The sequence below is a fragment of the Gadus morhua genome, chromosome 2, assembly GCF_902167405.1.
Source record: "Gadus morhua chromosome 2, gadMor3.0, whole genome shotgun sequence".
In the NCBI taxonomy this organism is placed as follows: domain Eukaryota; kingdom Metazoa; phylum Chordata; class Actinopteri; order Gadiformes; family Gadidae; genus Gadus; species Gadus morhua.
Genome location: NC_044049.1, coordinates 16,551,064 through 16,566,476, shown reverse-complemented (window position 1 = coordinate 16,566,476; position 15,413 = coordinate 16,551,064). Strand labels below are relative to the sequence as shown.

Below are 15,413 nucleotides of genomic sequence, written 5' to 3'. Positions count from 1 at the left end.
GGGGCCAGAAAATATGGGGGATAGTTCTATTAAATTGCATGGATTCATAAATATGAACATCTCAAATAGTATTTAGTAATTTATTGGTTTTAATTACCAAAATGTTGTTTAGTCAATGAACAGGGCTGTATAACAGTCAACAGATTTGAAGCATTTATTCAGTAAGCAAAAAGTATACACATTCCAGATCTTCCAATGGCAAAAGTTTACAAAACATACACATTTCTTTTACTTGATAAAACAGCCTCCAAAACGACCTTTTCAGTTTACAGTATATCACAACCCTCTTGTGGTAGAAAATAGAAATTACATTTCAAATCAAAATGTAAAGGCAGAAAAACGAACCAAAAGAAAAAGCAGAAAATTATACCCACTTTGTAATGCACATTCGATATGTATGTATGTATGCATCGCTGAATATAGATATACGGTATATGATGTAAATGTTTTATTTCAATTTTCCCTTTAAAAGTATGTTTCTTCCATGCATCCGGTTTCGATGCGAAGCCACTTGCGCCTGCAGGTTTTCGGCAAGTGTGTCTTGTTTGTTTGTGTGTGTTTATATGCGTGTGTGTTTGTGTGTGTGAGTGTGTCTTTGTGCGCTAGGCTGCAGACAAGCAGGCCTGTCTGATGCTCTGGGCCCAGGTGTTCAGCAACTCCGTCACAGAGTGCTTGTCTGGGAGCTGCAGCAGCTTGGAGGTCATGTTCTTGTGGACTGTCTGCAGGAACGAGTTTGCACCTGAACCAAAGAAAAAGAAGAAGAGGTGAAAAACATTTAAGGTTTTTTAGGATCACATACCAAGGTTTACTAAAGGTCCTCCTAATGTGTCCCAAGGGTAGTGTTGGAAAGCGTTTAGGAGAGGTTGGGTTCCCCTCTGCATTACTTTAATGCACTTATTATGCACTTATTTCATTCTACTTGTCTATCCGATTCCAATAGAGGGATAATCAGTCCACGTCACTCTACGTCCCTCCCCGCTCTACGCACACACTCGTTTGCAGAAGGAGACGAGAGCGACAAGAGCCGCAATCATGTCTTGTTGTGCGGTTGGTTGCACAAACCCTTTTAATAAGTCTGATTATCCAATTTATTCCATTTCTTGCTTGCCAAAATAATAAAACAATTCAAATACTTTAATAATTATGCTTTTTCTTATTCGTATTGCATGCTTATTAAATGTATACTCTGTTTGAGTTAATCTCCCTCAAAAAGTAGTCCCCTTTAATTACGATCAGTCAAACATGTTTTTGACACCTCGAAGGGCATTATCCAGCTTATACCATGGTCACTTGCCAAAGAAAAGAAATTAAGATCATTCATTTATATTTTCATGCGTTTTAAAATCCAAATATAAAGTTTTCACATAAATAGGACGGACCCTTATTACGACTTGGCAACAGGAGGTATTATAGTCCCCTGAGCTATGAGTCAGAGAGCTAACGTTATGGATTGTACATATTTATAATTCGAAATTTGTCCCAGCCTTTATACCACAGATACTCTAGGGTCTATCACAGTCATACTCAAGTAGCGGCCCGCGGGCCTTTTGTGGCCCGCGGGGTGTCTATTAATGGCGCTCGAGCTGTTTTGAAAAGTTTTTTTAATTATAAAAATAAAAAAATAAAAAAAAACGTGCTGGGCGCTCTTATTTTGAAACCGCGCGCCGCGATCTCAATACGAGGCTGGGGGTTGCAACGATAAACAGATTGCACTCCAGCCCACAGACCGCTCCAGCCCTCCCAAACTCGAGGCAGACAGTCCATCTCAGCAGCAGTCAAGGCCGATTTAGGGTCGTTTTAGACGCAGAGACGTAAGCACGTAATTTACACAAGGGACTTGTTTTAGACAAGTTTTGATTTACGGTTCCTTTAAGGTTCCTTAAGGATTGCGCGTGTTGCAAGAGGATTCTCCGCCAGAACAGTAGGGGGAGCAACGAACGAATCTGTGGGCGTGGAAGTGGAAATCGCTGGCTTGTTTATATTTATAATTATCATAATTCGTTCTTGTGTTTTCTTCTTCTCCTTCTTCAAAATTCTTCATTCGCTTCTGTCACGGCCTTTTAAAAATGGCGCTATTATGCTGTAAAACCGGAAATGTGAGACTCCTGAAAGGATGTGGTTAGCTGGCCAATCACAGTCTTTGCGAGCTGCGTAAGGCCGTAGTGTTTTAGTCGCATAGTCAGGAATTTTGGCCGACGCACTTAAGCACGTAAGGGGGGATATTTTACCGCGCAAGGGGGGGTTATGTATCTTACGTGCTTACGCGTTACGTCTAAAACAGAGCATATATCGGCCTCAGTCACACGTATACCGACCGGCCCCTTGAGTCACTGAAAAAGAAAATTGTGGCCCCTCATCATTTCTACTTGAGTACCCCCGGTAACTGCTTTGTCTGATTACAGTTTAATTCATTTTTCAAAATTTACCAGCTCACGTTTTGAAGAATAATCACCGGCGCCAATCGTTTCAATGGGAATCGCGACGGTCTATATTTTCAACATAAAGTGTACATATTTATAATTCGAAATTCGTCCCAGCCTTTATACCACAGATACTCTAGGGTCTATAGCATATAACCGTGTTTTCTGATTACAGTTTAATGTAACAGTAAGCTGACAAAATCGCTAATTAACACCGCAACTGCAAATTAACCACACCATGGCAACCGCCCAAACTAATTTTCTTTTTGCCATCATTCTGCGCGCGCATCCGCCGTGTAGATAAACAAATAATCCCGCTATAGCTGCTCTTCACTGATTGTTAAAGAAAAGACTCTTCATATACTGCGCAGATTGTCTTTGTGCAGTGTATTTTATTTTTTTAAACAACTGAACATACATTTATTTGCCTATTGCCTTTGACCTCAAATGTGAAGTGCATCAAGAAGTGGACAGAAGGTGCCCCTTCTGTCAGCTACTAAGTTGATGGTTGTTCTGCCGATTTTGGGTAATTCTCTACTCCTGCAGTTTGAGGCATTTACACCCAACCAGGACCAAAGAGTCAGGCATATTTCTGTGCAGTGTGCTACTACTTTTGGAGACCAACCATTTTAGACGTAAAAAATAAAAAAATGATAAAATTACTATTTTACATGGAAAGTGAATAGGGAAGAAACACTAAAAACATTAACTCCAAACATGAACACCTGAGAGTTGTCAAATTAAATCTGCATATGTAGACCGGAAGTATGGATGTCTCCGAAAAGCCCCTAAGGTCAATAAATCACAAGTCCGCTTTAGAGAACCCCAGAGGCCTAACATTTGGTGTGCCCATCAAGGACCCTCCCTTATGTAATCTGGAAAGTTCGTATGATAGCTACCAAAATTACTATTTTAGCTATTTTTTTATTATGAGTCAATGGGGGAAAAAACACTGACTTCAGCTATTCCAATGGCAACTCAGGGTTGTCAAAGTTGGTACAATTTAGAAACCGCACTTCCCCAAAGAGCAAAGGAGCTCTTCAGTGACAGGGGGCGCCATAACTCACAATCAAACAAAAACGATCAGCCTCTTTGTTCAATCAATCGCCGACTTAAACCTTGCTACGCTCGCTCATTAGCCTTGGTGGCATTGAATGCCAGCGAGGCTTCAGAAAATGAAACATGCAAATGCACATGCGGTGAGCCGGTGTCATGTTGATATATTATTCTGATGAAGCACTACAAATGTTGTCCTCATTGCATTGCATATGGCTCCTCACCGTACTGTTCTCCTTCGTCCGCCCAGTGGGGGCTTTGGTCCGGGTAGTCCGCTGGGACACTCAGCTGCAGCGGGGGGACACTGGGCAGATTCTTGTCATCTAAGAAGGTTGTGTGTGTGTGTGTGTGTGTGGCGGAGGGGGGGGGGATTTTAGTCAAAGCAACAACTTGAATCAGACTGGACATCACCAATGTGTTTATCCCATGAAACAGGTGTGTATTTTGACCTAAAAAGGGACCTGTTTATAGCATTAAGTGGCCCTCATAATCTAGAAATACATGTCTAACCATGAATCCTCTCAAATGATTAAATTGTTCTTATTTCTGTTTGACATATCTAACACTTTTAATCCTACTATTACGATTAATAATAGTTTATTTAGTTTTTACTATACATAGTCACTGGGCTCCACAGCAAGGTGTTGGGTCACAGAGCAGTGTCCGGCGTACCCAGTTTGCAGACGAGGTGCACTGCGCCGTTGTTGCTGCAGAAGGACGGGTCCAGGCTGATCAGGAACTTCATGTCCAGGCGTGCCACCTCGCCCTGCAGGATGTTGGGAATGGTCTGCCGCTCGTCCTCATCCGGCTTCCTCTTACGGCCTGTGATGCTGGGGCCCCTTCAGAGCAGAGGTCAGGGGTCGTTACTTTGGATTCAGGACCCCTATTCTACTGGGAGTGTTTCTAATGTGTCCCCTCTAGTACATGATATGAGGGAAACATGCAATATTGCAATGCATATTTGACTTACGATAAATAAACAACACTTTTAGTGTGCACAGTTCCAATGTGTTATTGTATCGTAATATTAATATTATCGACCAATTTGACAAATGAACACTTAGAAAAAACACCTCTCCAATACTTGAATATTGAGGAGGAGGCCAACATATTTTCTGAAATAGGCAGCTTTAAAAAGGTTTAATGCTAACTTTTATGCAAGTTGTAAAGTGTATTTATGTCTTATAAAAAGAGGTATCCAAAATGAGCTGATTCAATCAACTAACAAAGTAGCACTCAACATTTGCTGGTAGATTGGCAAAGTAGTTCTGATTGATTAACCCCCCAAAAAATAATGAATGATAGAAATAAAATAATTGTAATTTAACTTCCATAATAAACAATTTAAGTCCTCCAAACAATGTAATTCAGCATATTTTCGATCAACACCTGCCTCCGAAATGGTACAATCCACTTACTGCAGAGGCGAGACCCCTTAACGCTAAAGGCGCAATGGTAAATCCTGGCACTCCGTGGGGAAATGAAGGAGTCTGTTTGTAATCGCTAACGGTAGACTGTGGCTACTATTCTAGTTTAACGCAACGATGTGTGTGAATGTCGTTCTTGACAACGGTTGATTTTGATGACCCTGTCTGAGAGAGGGTTTGGCTTCCCTGACACCTATGGTATAACGCTACAGTGTGTGTCGATGTGTGGAGCAAAGTCAAAGCAGTGGATTATTTCGATTTCCAGAGGAGGGTTAAGCTTCCAAGTATAACGACACGGTGTGTTGCGCATTACATACACATCGCTCATATAACGCTTATACACAACGCTTATACACAACGCACTTAACGACTATCAAATGGCTGCAGTGGATCGTCATAAACCCTCCTTCCCATGAACACTCAGCCCAAAGCGCACTCCTTTAAATCTCAATGTTTGAAATACCAGCTGAAACAGCAGGTCCTTTCTTTCTTATTTTCTCAATATTTTCTTGAGTGCAGAAATTCCTGCATACAACTGAATTCTAAACTCACTCAATTTTGATTTGATTGTATGCTGCGTATTTGGGGATGCCTCAACACAAGCATTTCACCTCCTCTGATGCCTTCCCCTGCTGTGATTGTGCATGCAACCAGGAACGCAGGAGACTCTGCCACCTACGTGATGGGAGGGCCGTGGATGGCGGCCATGGCGGGGGAGAAGGTGCGGTAGAGGGAGTGGTTGAAGACGGGCGAGCGGATGTTGGTCATGACGGCGTCCAGCAGGGGCTGGCACAGGTACTGCTGCTTGGTGGCCACGGGCGGAGGGGGCGGGGTCGGCTGCACGCACACGCACACGCACACACACACACGAAAGGAGCGCTCGTTCAATATGCCGGGCCTCAGGCAAGCATTGCCGCCGTTTTATGAAGCCAACCCAGAAGTGACTAACATGTAGTTCCTCTAACGGTCCATAGGTGGCTGGGAAAATAGTGATTGAATTCTTGTTATACAAAGCAAATAAAAAAATAAAAAAATTGGCTCGGGACTTTGACGCTAGGTAATATATTATTTATAATTAGTGACTTAATTGTCTCTTCTTAATTAAGTCATTAATGGAGGGCTGTTGACATGTTTGTCAATGCAGTCCGAAATTATAATTGTCCAATAACTTCTGGCAGGATATTCCAGTGGCTTTCACAAGAGGAATAGGAGAAAGGCTCACCACTGCCATGTCGTTCTTTAGTTTCTCCAGGGCTATCTCACACTTCTGTAATGTCTTCAGTGGACACCTACAAGCCAAGAGCAAGTGCAAAACAATGAGGCAAATTTTTTCGCTTATTCAAGAAGTCCCCCCCCCCCCTTCCAACCGGAATAACAGTGTTGATTTATTGATTTGCAGACAAGACTCATACTCTATCTTATTGGACATGACGTCTTGTATACCTCGTGTTGGGGTCAGTGAGGATGTTCAGCAAACTCTTCATCTTGCTCAGATCCTTCTTCCTGTCTGTCAACAGCAACGAAACCAACAAGAAAACCATCAACATCAGTAGAGATGTGGGCCACTCGTAAGATCTGCTCACTAGCAAGTAGGCATGTGCCTTGCAGCGGCCCAGGTAAATAAAATAAAAGTAAAACATTATTGGAAATGTACATCAATCCTAAAAGTCTGATAGAACACTACATTTCAGAATATATAACGCCTTTAATTCAGGTTCAAAAAAGTAATAGTAAGAAAATATATACCTTCGTTTTTGTCAATTTTATTGATCATCCTGCGCAGGGGTTCGATGTACTTGGACAGCTGTTTGAGTTTCTCCATGTACTGCTGGTCCTCCAGAGATGTGGCCCCTGCCGGACTCATTATTGGGACCGAATTGGGATTACCTTCAGAGACGAGTACTGCGTTAAAATGAATGCCCCTGTAGTCGCGTGTTAGCATCAGCAGCTACTCTACAACCATATGTGGTACAAAACCACTGGGTTGCATGCATGTATACATATGGAGCAATGTCAAGGCAGTCATTAAGGTTTCTGGTGGTTTGGCTCTACTTTGGTGTCGTAATTCAACTCATAATGGTGACTCTTTGGCTTTTGTTTTGTCTTAGCCAGTATACAGCACGATGGCCATTGCCTTCTATAATTCTGAATAATGTTGCACCAGAGATGTGTGTAAATACAGTATACAAGATGTTTTTTTAGTTTGAGCGTGTGTGTGCGTGTGTGTGTGTGTGTATTACCTGGTGTGTTGAGGGGACCAGGGGAGGGTACCCCATAGTTCTGGGGGGTTCTTGCTGTGGCTGGACTGTGGGAGGGCTGGGGGGAGGGGCTTGGCTGAAAACCTCCAGGTGAAGGAGTGGGGCCCGAACTGCAGGGAAGGAAGTGACATACATTGAATCATGAATCCTCAGAAAACATGCTTGATACATACAGCTGCCATGTAACTGACAAGCACAACATGACTGCAATGTGCCACATAGGTCACCTCAAAATACCCATCTCTTCTAGTCACATTAAGTGACCATGCTGTTTTTCAAAGTTTTTTATATAGTTTATTTTCCATTCGTTTTATTTAACCTGATCCTCATCTCAACTTCATTTTCAAACCGCTTTTCCAGGTTCGGGTCACGGGGGCAGCAGCTCCAGCAGGGGGCCCCAGACTTGATCAGCTCTGACGGGGGAATCCCGAGGCGTTCCCAGGTAGGGATGGGGATTGAAACCTGGTTCTATCAAGGGCCCGGTTCCACTTTTTTCAAAACCCGAAAATCATTAACGTTTGGGCTTATCGATACCACCATCGAGTCCCGTCGTTTATTTATTTATTTTTTGGTCCCGTAGGTCCTGTAACGTAATGTTGTGTCCCTCGAGTCACGTCACAGCATTTAAATCAAATCAATCCAATCACTGCAGCGTGTCCACCAATGTTTTTGAATGGAATTGGCTGAACGGGAGAAAAGGGTGAAAATAATTTATTCTAAAGGGGGGAACACAACCTCAATGGCCAAGCACATTTCAGATGTGCTGCGTGATGATGTATTGAGGTTGGCTCAGTAAAACGACTGTCAGGTTATCATGATGTGTTCATAAAGAAACGGTAAATTTAGTCTTTGGTGAGAAACATGAGTAATTCTGTACTACTCGGGTATCTGTATTATTAATAGAGTTGTGCTCTAATCATTTAAATATATATAATTAAAACTACTGACGTCACTATTTATTAAGAATTACATATTTAATTTAAAATACAATTATTCATTTCCTAAATATTTTCCTCATCACCAAAAACGCGTCGTATTTCCACCAATTAATAGAAAAGTATCGATAGTGGTATCGATAAAGACTTGGATTGTTAAGGAGTATCGAAAATGGTATCGATATCAATAAATATTAATGATCCCCATCCCTATTCCCAGGCCAGTATTGAGGTATCATCTCTCCACCTAGTCCTGGGTCTACCCCAAGTTCTCTTCCCCACCGGTGTTGCCTGGAACGACTGCCTAGGGAGGCGCCCAGTTGGCATTATTACCAGATGACCAAACAACCTATTTTATTTATTGACATGAAACATCAAGGTTTACCTGACAGAGTTGGGCTGTGAGGTGGGGGGCTGGGGGGATGGCTGCGGGGGTGGGGGCATCGACTGGGGGGTCTGGCCCGGGGAGGGCGAGGACATCATCTGATGCTGTTGCTGCACCTGCTGAGGTGATGGCAAAGACAGGCGGGAGGGAGGTGTTAGTTCCCACTACAGATGAGGAAGTCTTTACTACCACGAACAAAGCTGTATACAAGCTGTTTACGTCTGCAACAAGGAAACTAACAAATATACAAGGCTAATACTCTCCGCAATGTCACAGTAAGACAAGGAATACCCCAAAACAATTTGAAACTACTATGTATGGATTTCTTATATATTTAAGGACTGCTGGATCTGAGATGAATGGCGGGAAGCTATGTAAGCTTAGTACCTGAGGCATCTGTTGGCCCCCCAGGGCTCCAGGGTTCTGTGTCGCTAGCGTTGGGTTGGGGGCGACCCGGGGCATTCGCTGAATCGTTATCCCAGGTCTGTTCATCATCTTTAGAGGAGGAAAGAGGGATAACAACATCACAAGGTCACGAGAGAGAACCATTTCCTTTGCTGGAATTAGCTGAATATATGTCAAATTTGGATAATGCATGAAATGGCCTATTCCATGATTATCTTTATCATTCGAAATGTTGAAAGAAAAAGTTAACTTGGACCAAAATCTAATAAATCAAACAATCAATGGGTGCCCTCAAGGTTATGACAAGGGTGATTTGAGAAACAAGGTTTCCTACATTATTTTGTAGTAACCATTGTGATTCAACCATAGGCCAAGTGTAAAATTACAAGTAGCCTGTAGTATGAACTGAGAAGATTGGAAACAACATTGAAACGTTGGAGGACGGGCAGTTCTGCAGTCAAGGGTTTCCTACCTGTCCTGGGTTGGGCTGTGCTTGTGCTACCGCCTGCTGCTGCTGAGCTGCTCTGGCCTATCAACACACACAAAGATGTTCCTATGTAAGAATAGGCTGTGGAAAACCAGAGGCAGAGACATTTTCATTAAATAAAGACATGCACTTGTAATCTTTTGCTGATGCCCATCTTGGGAATTAATGCTGTAGTTTTGAAAGACTTTGTATTTACCTCGTTTCACTTACACTTACGTGCTATAAAGACTTTATTAATGACACGCATGAGCTTTTGAGCACCCTTAAACTGCTATTGCTTAGGACTACTGGGCCAATGTAGTACTCATACATTTCAAGTCAGATCTGGTTGTTTAATACAAAGAATAGACTATTTCTTCTTCTTTTTTTGCGGATGATTAAGTGTATTTCAATTGCACCATATTTGAATCCCCTTCTTACGTCTGTCTGTCTTATGGATTTGTCTGAATTATGAAACTTCTGTTTATGCTCCTATAGCCTTATTTAAAAAATAATAATAATAATTCCCGGCATTTCCCTCTACGAGATACCATATTTACACCTTATAGATAAATCTTAACTGTAAACGTTTCTTCTCCACAAGTTCAGATGCCCAGCATCAACTATTGTTTGATCCTGCAAGTACGTTTTAATTTGATTCAAATCAGTGTCAGTTTCTCTTCATCTTCTTTTCTTCGTCATCTGACAGCTCAAGCAGCATAGCTATCCCCTACTCTTTGTCATCCCTTTTTTCTTCTTGGCGGGCCCTACGCAATATTTTGAGACAAACTATTGTCCTTCATTTTATATACCTCGTTGCGATGAACATCCTCAAAGAATACGTTTTTTTTTTTTAAAAACCCGGATGCCTGCCAGCTGCTATGGAGCAACAGACCGGATCTTCGTTTTTAGGGCTGCGTTATGCATCATTTCAATGTGTAGCCTGCTGGATAATCCCCTCACACTGTACCCCAAGACGGATCGCTGGTTAACATATCTGAACAGAATCACAGAATCATGTCTTGTACGACAGCCACACACATTGATCCTGGAATCCCATATGCAACCAGGATTTCGCTCAGCCCTTAAGCAATGGATGTTGCGGTGGACTTAGGGCTGCTAGATTATGGAAAAAATCATAATCACGATTATTTTAGTCTATATTGAAATCACGATTATTCAAACGATTATTTTTGAGTATGAAAATAAGATGTATTTATTCAGCATGTCTCTCCCAAAAACAATTTGTGACTGAGAACTTATACAGAAAGGTGAAAAAGAAAATGTTAAAATCGAAAATAATGTTTAGATATCTAACCAGCTGTTCTGATCGTTGTGATCGTTTGACGCTAAAATCGGAAATCGACATCGAAATCCAATTCATCGCCGACACCCAGCCCTAGTGTGACTCCATCCTGTCACTTTTGTTCTTAAACCAACAACTCTAGTCGCCAGTTATCTCGCTGTCATGTAAGCTTACATTTGCTGGGACGTCCAAGTGTCAGTAGTGAAACCTAGTGCTTTACTATCCTTAATTTGCTCCATAACCATCTCTCTTTCTGTCATAATGACAGAGTTGGTTTTCCATTTGCTTCCTAAATACTGCAACAATATATAATCTAGATCATTGCAGATGATCTAGATTATCTTTTGGCTTAATCTTGGTTGAGAGGATGAAGTAGACAAGCCGTGTTCATCTTCATGTTTTGAATCAAGACTTGTAAATAAGACTTGTATAGTAAATCTGTAGTTTACTATGTATAGTAAATCTGCCCAGATAATTGCAGAATGTTGGCAGCTAGCTATGCAACCTACCCGTGTCATGTGGTTTGCAATGTTTGCTGTTGCATTTAACTTGTTGTCTTTCAAAAGTTTGAAATGCTGTCACTTTAAAAACTTTACCCACAACTCAGTTTCAACTTCTCTCATTCACTCAACCACCAGCATGTTGTCACATGGATTATGTTTTTGCAAAGTGGCACTGGCTAGAAAAGCCTTTCAAAAGGAATTTATAATTCTTCTAGGTTATTATTCCTTCCTTGCCCTACTTATGTCGCTTTTTATTCTTTTTTACCAAATCTTCACTGCATGAAAGCTGCATTTATTGACAGCATAACTGGTTGAACACGTTTCTTCTCCCCCTAATTTTCAAAACGCAATTCATGATAATTAGGTTACTTCAGAACATTAGATTAAGATACCGGCGCTGGGGCTTTTACCTGGAGAGCTTGCATCTTTAACTGTTGCTGTTGGCTGAGGGAACCTATGGACACGTGCTGACCAGGAGGCATCTGGGCTGGCAGGGACTGGGGAACTATGCCAGGCTGTTGCTGCTGCTGGGGGTGTGGGGCTAACGCCCCCTGCTGTGGCTGTGACTGGGCTTGCACCTGCTGCTGCTGATGTAGCTGCTGCTGCTGCTGCTGTTGTACCATGTGCTGCATAGACTGAGCTTGAGCCTGGGCCTGGGCTTGGGCTTGGGCTTGTGCTTGAGCCTGGGCTTGGGCCTGGGCTTGAGCCTGGGCCTGGGCTTGAGCCTGGGCTTGAGCCTGCGCTTGGGCCTGCGCTTGGGCCTGTGCCTGAGCCTGGGCATGTTGTTGAAGCTGTAGTTGGACTATCTGCTGCTGTTGTTGGATCCTCGACGGGTGTATCTGGAAATATATAGAGGCAAGTAGCGCAGGATGACAATTAACACTGGAAATATGGAACAATTGTTTTGACAGCATCTTTGATCAAATAATAATAATAATAATACATTTAATTTAGAGGCGCCCTTCAAGACACCCAAGGTCACCTTACAGAGCATATAGTCATCATTCAAAACTATGTAAAACAGACTAGGAATAAAAGGAAAACAGAGGTTAAACATGAAGAATAATAATAATTAATAACACTCAAAGACGCCTAAAGTGAAGGGGGGACCTCACTAACCACCACCAATATGTAGCACCCACTAAGGTCCAACTTGTCCAAATGTTTTTTCGTTTTGGAAATTAAGATACTGCCACCACCAAGAAGTATCACAAGAACTTCCTACAGTTCGAAAAAAGAGCACTTAAACAGTGCATGACTAATTTGGGGGGTGTGTCCAACCTGGCTCTGTTGTTGCTGATTCTGGGCGGCTTGCTGCTGTTGCTGATGCTGTTGTTGTTGTTGTTGCTGCTGCTGCTGCTGTTGCTGTTGTTGGTGTTGCATCTGCTGCATTTTCAGCTGCTGCTGCACCTGGAACTGCTGCTGCTGGAGGGCAGCGTTCTGCTGCTGTTGAAGGGCGTTCTGTTGCTGTTGCATGGCACTCTGCTGTTGCATGGCGCTCTGCTGTTGCATGGCCGTCTGCTGCTGTTGCATGGCATTCTGTTGTTGTTGCATGGCATTCTGCTGCTGGGCCTGCTGGAACTGCTGAAACTGGAGGGACTGCTGCTGCTGCTGTTGTTGTTGTTGTGGTTGCTGCTGCTGTTGGGCCTGTACGATCTGCTGCATCTGTAACTGACCTGGTCCTCCTGTAACACCCCCCAGCAAGGATGAGAGATAAGGGGGGGGGGGGGGGGGGGGGGGGGGTCAGAGAGAAAGAAATCCATGTAGAATCAGTTGGTTTATCTTGTGGAACAACACCCCTGGAGTCGTCTTCAAACCCAAAAAGTGAGCAGAGGCTTGGATATACTAGGTCTCTTTCGCAGGCAGATCTCATTCACAGAGCAGAAACACAGCCAGCAGCATCCACTGTTATTGCTTGCCATTTAGTAATTTAGTGCATACAAAACAAACACCACATGTAGGAAACACACTCACTGGCTTGGGGGTTTCCAGCCACCCCTCCCATGGCATGCTGGCCTATCTGCATCTGCCCCATGGGCCCCATACCAACCATTGGCGCACCTGGGGGACGAGGCCCCATGCCAATAGTGCCCGGGCCCCCTCCAACCCCTGTCAGGTTAGTCAGGGCATTCATGGGATCTAGCAGAAGAGTAGACAACAGAGAATAGTACACAGCTCCAACATGCATAGCCAAAATCATGAGCAATAGGAGTCTACTTCTTAAAGTTAGACAGATCCCGGCCAAAGAGATGGAAAATGCGCCTATTCACCTGGACCGCCAAGAGCCTTCTTGTCTGAAAAACAATTTGAAATGCATAATCACTTACTGTAAAACTGTTCATGTCTACCCTAAATCGTAATTCCCTAGCCAAGGCAAAACAGTATGATACTTACGAATGTCTCTGAAGTGTATTATCAAACGTGCAACCAGAGACAAGTATTCCTCCTAGAATTACAAAGGGAAAGACTAAGTTGCCAATAGTGAAATAGTATTAAGATAAAAAAGAGCCATTACAATGGTTTGCACTATTGCAAAATATTGTGCGTCAAGTATTGGGGCCAAGTAGGCGTGTCAAATTCAAATGATTCACAATTACTTAAACTTTTCAAATATACATCAATCCTGTGCCTTAATTGTCATGCGAGTATAACGTTTATAATTAATTAGTATTTAATATCATACACTTACACGGGATTTGGCTTTGACGTAAACATGATTCTCCATGTCAGTGCTGGACTTTGAGTGTGGAGTCCCAGCCTTTCTCATCGCATCCTCTCTGAAATTAACATTAAAAGTTTTAGCAGTAGGCCTGTACACATTATTGTCAATACATTTCAGTCCACATTGAAGATATTCAAAACGTTACTTTAAACGAAGTGCGATTAATTTTCTCATTCTCAGAGTTGGCTGCATTAACCATGGTCTCTGCGACTTGTTTTATATACATATTTGAATGACTGTATTTTAACGATGAGCAAGAAATACAAAATGAAAACACATAGCATGACGTTCACGGACGTGCGTTGATCTGCTAAAGCGTAGGCGTGATTCGGTCATTGATCCGAGCTAACGATGCTAGATGAGCTAACTGATGAGATCAAAGAGATACACGCCAAAATGTCATTATTTCTTGTTTCGTTTTACTTGGGGTTATATTTTACATTTGGCCCCCATTGAGGAGGGTCAGGAGGTGGGATGCGATTTATCGTTAGCTTAGCCAACTAGTTTCCACTTGCCAACATCTATAGAAACATGCGTTCGTTGAGCTAATGATACTATGCTGACATAAAAAGAAAAGTCTCACATCTGTGCGACGACTTTTTGTCGGAACTGTGGGCTTCTCCAGTCGCTGTCTGGTCCAGGGACCTCCATTACATCAAATATTGTCTTTGGGTATTAGAGAGAAAGTATGGTTTGTTGCGGTGATGTTTTTACTGTTATCGCTGGGCTTCCTTATTCGTTTTCTAAATTAAGGTAAAATACCCAGATACATTGTATGTACTGCCCCCTAGTGTACGACATAAGAATATCAGTGTCAGCTAACGTTTGTGTTAGTGCGTAGAAAGTTTGTGATACTAGATAGCTAAACGGACTTCATCATGTTGAACTGTTGAATGTGAGGACACATTCACATTAATTAATAAGGAAGATTTGGCATCTTTGGCGGACAGCCTTGATACCGGTTAGGTCTTGACTCATTTTGTGATCTAGGCCAGATTTCTTAACTGAAAAGGTCTTTATTTATGCAAAGGAAACCACAAACGCCTTAGTTCCTACTGTCACGGCAAATTTCAACAGCAATAATTGTGTTCATACACTCACACAGAAACTAGATAGCTGTATGTCTTTGAGATTGTTTATGTTTAAGAAATAGGTAATGAACTACAAAATGCATTTCCTGCAGAAAATGCGGTGAGTGCTGTAGTACAAATTGAGGTTGGAAATATTTTTTAATAAAGCCACATAGTAAATGGCTTAAATCAAGTGAAGGGATTTGAACAAAAGTTTAAACGTCTAGATGGCGTAGCCTAAACAATGTAAATGATGCACACCATTTAAGAAAATGTAACTGGTTGGAAACAAATAAAGTGACAGGATAGGTCTGATAGGTCAAATGTATTGTCCTGCACTGCTGGGGTGTGTGCGTGTGTGGGTATGTGCGTCTGTTGCACATTTTCTGCAACATGCACGAGTGCATTATAACAAAAACATAAATAAAACATAAGATCTCCCCCCACTGGTGTGTCTTTC

The 15,413-nt window shown here is 42.4% G+C and overlaps 1 protein-coding gene across 1 annotated transcript; it reads right to left on the bottom strand.

Moving 5' to 3' along the window:
* Nucleotides 1–130: 130 nt before the first annotated feature.
* med15 (mediator complex subunit 15) lies at nucleotides 131–14,645 on the bottom strand. Its single transcript, XM_030345960.1, has 18 exons — nucleotides 14,467–14,645; nucleotides 13,851–13,938; nucleotides 13,556–13,607; nucleotides 13,432–13,455; nucleotides 13,136–13,300; nucleotides 12,443–12,846; nucleotides 11,572–12,000; nucleotides 9,359–9,415; nucleotides 8,869–8,976; nucleotides 8,482–8,600; nucleotides 7,144–7,271; nucleotides 6,650–6,790; nucleotides 6,347–6,410; nucleotides 6,126–6,192; nucleotides 5,583–5,740; nucleotides 4,149–4,315; nucleotides 3,701–3,799; nucleotides 131–739 (listed from the first exon to the last, which is right to left on the bottom strand). Exons 1-18 carry the CDS (start codon nucleotides 14,532–14,534, stop codon nucleotides 603–605), a joined length of 2,475 nt encoding a protein of 824 aa, XP_030201820.1. The 5' UTR covers nucleotides 14,535–14,645; the 3' UTR covers nucleotides 131–602.
* Nucleotides 14,646–15,413: the final 768 nt, after the last annotated feature.

Excerpts from the sequence above, each read along its gene's own strand:
- med15 (XM_030345960.1), bottom strand. The coding sequence starts at position 14,534 with ATGGAGGTCCCTGGACCAGACAGCGACTGGAGAAGCCCACAGTTCCGA. Across the intron at positions 8,977-9,358 it reads CACAGCCCAACCCAGGACAG|ATGATGAACAGACCTGGGAT; the intron begins GTAGGAAACCCT and ends CCTCCTCTAAAG. Across the intron at positions 6,791-7,143 it reads TGGTCCCCTCAACACACCAG|GTAATCCCAATTCGGTCCCA; the intron begins GTAATACACACA and ends TCGTCTCTGAAG.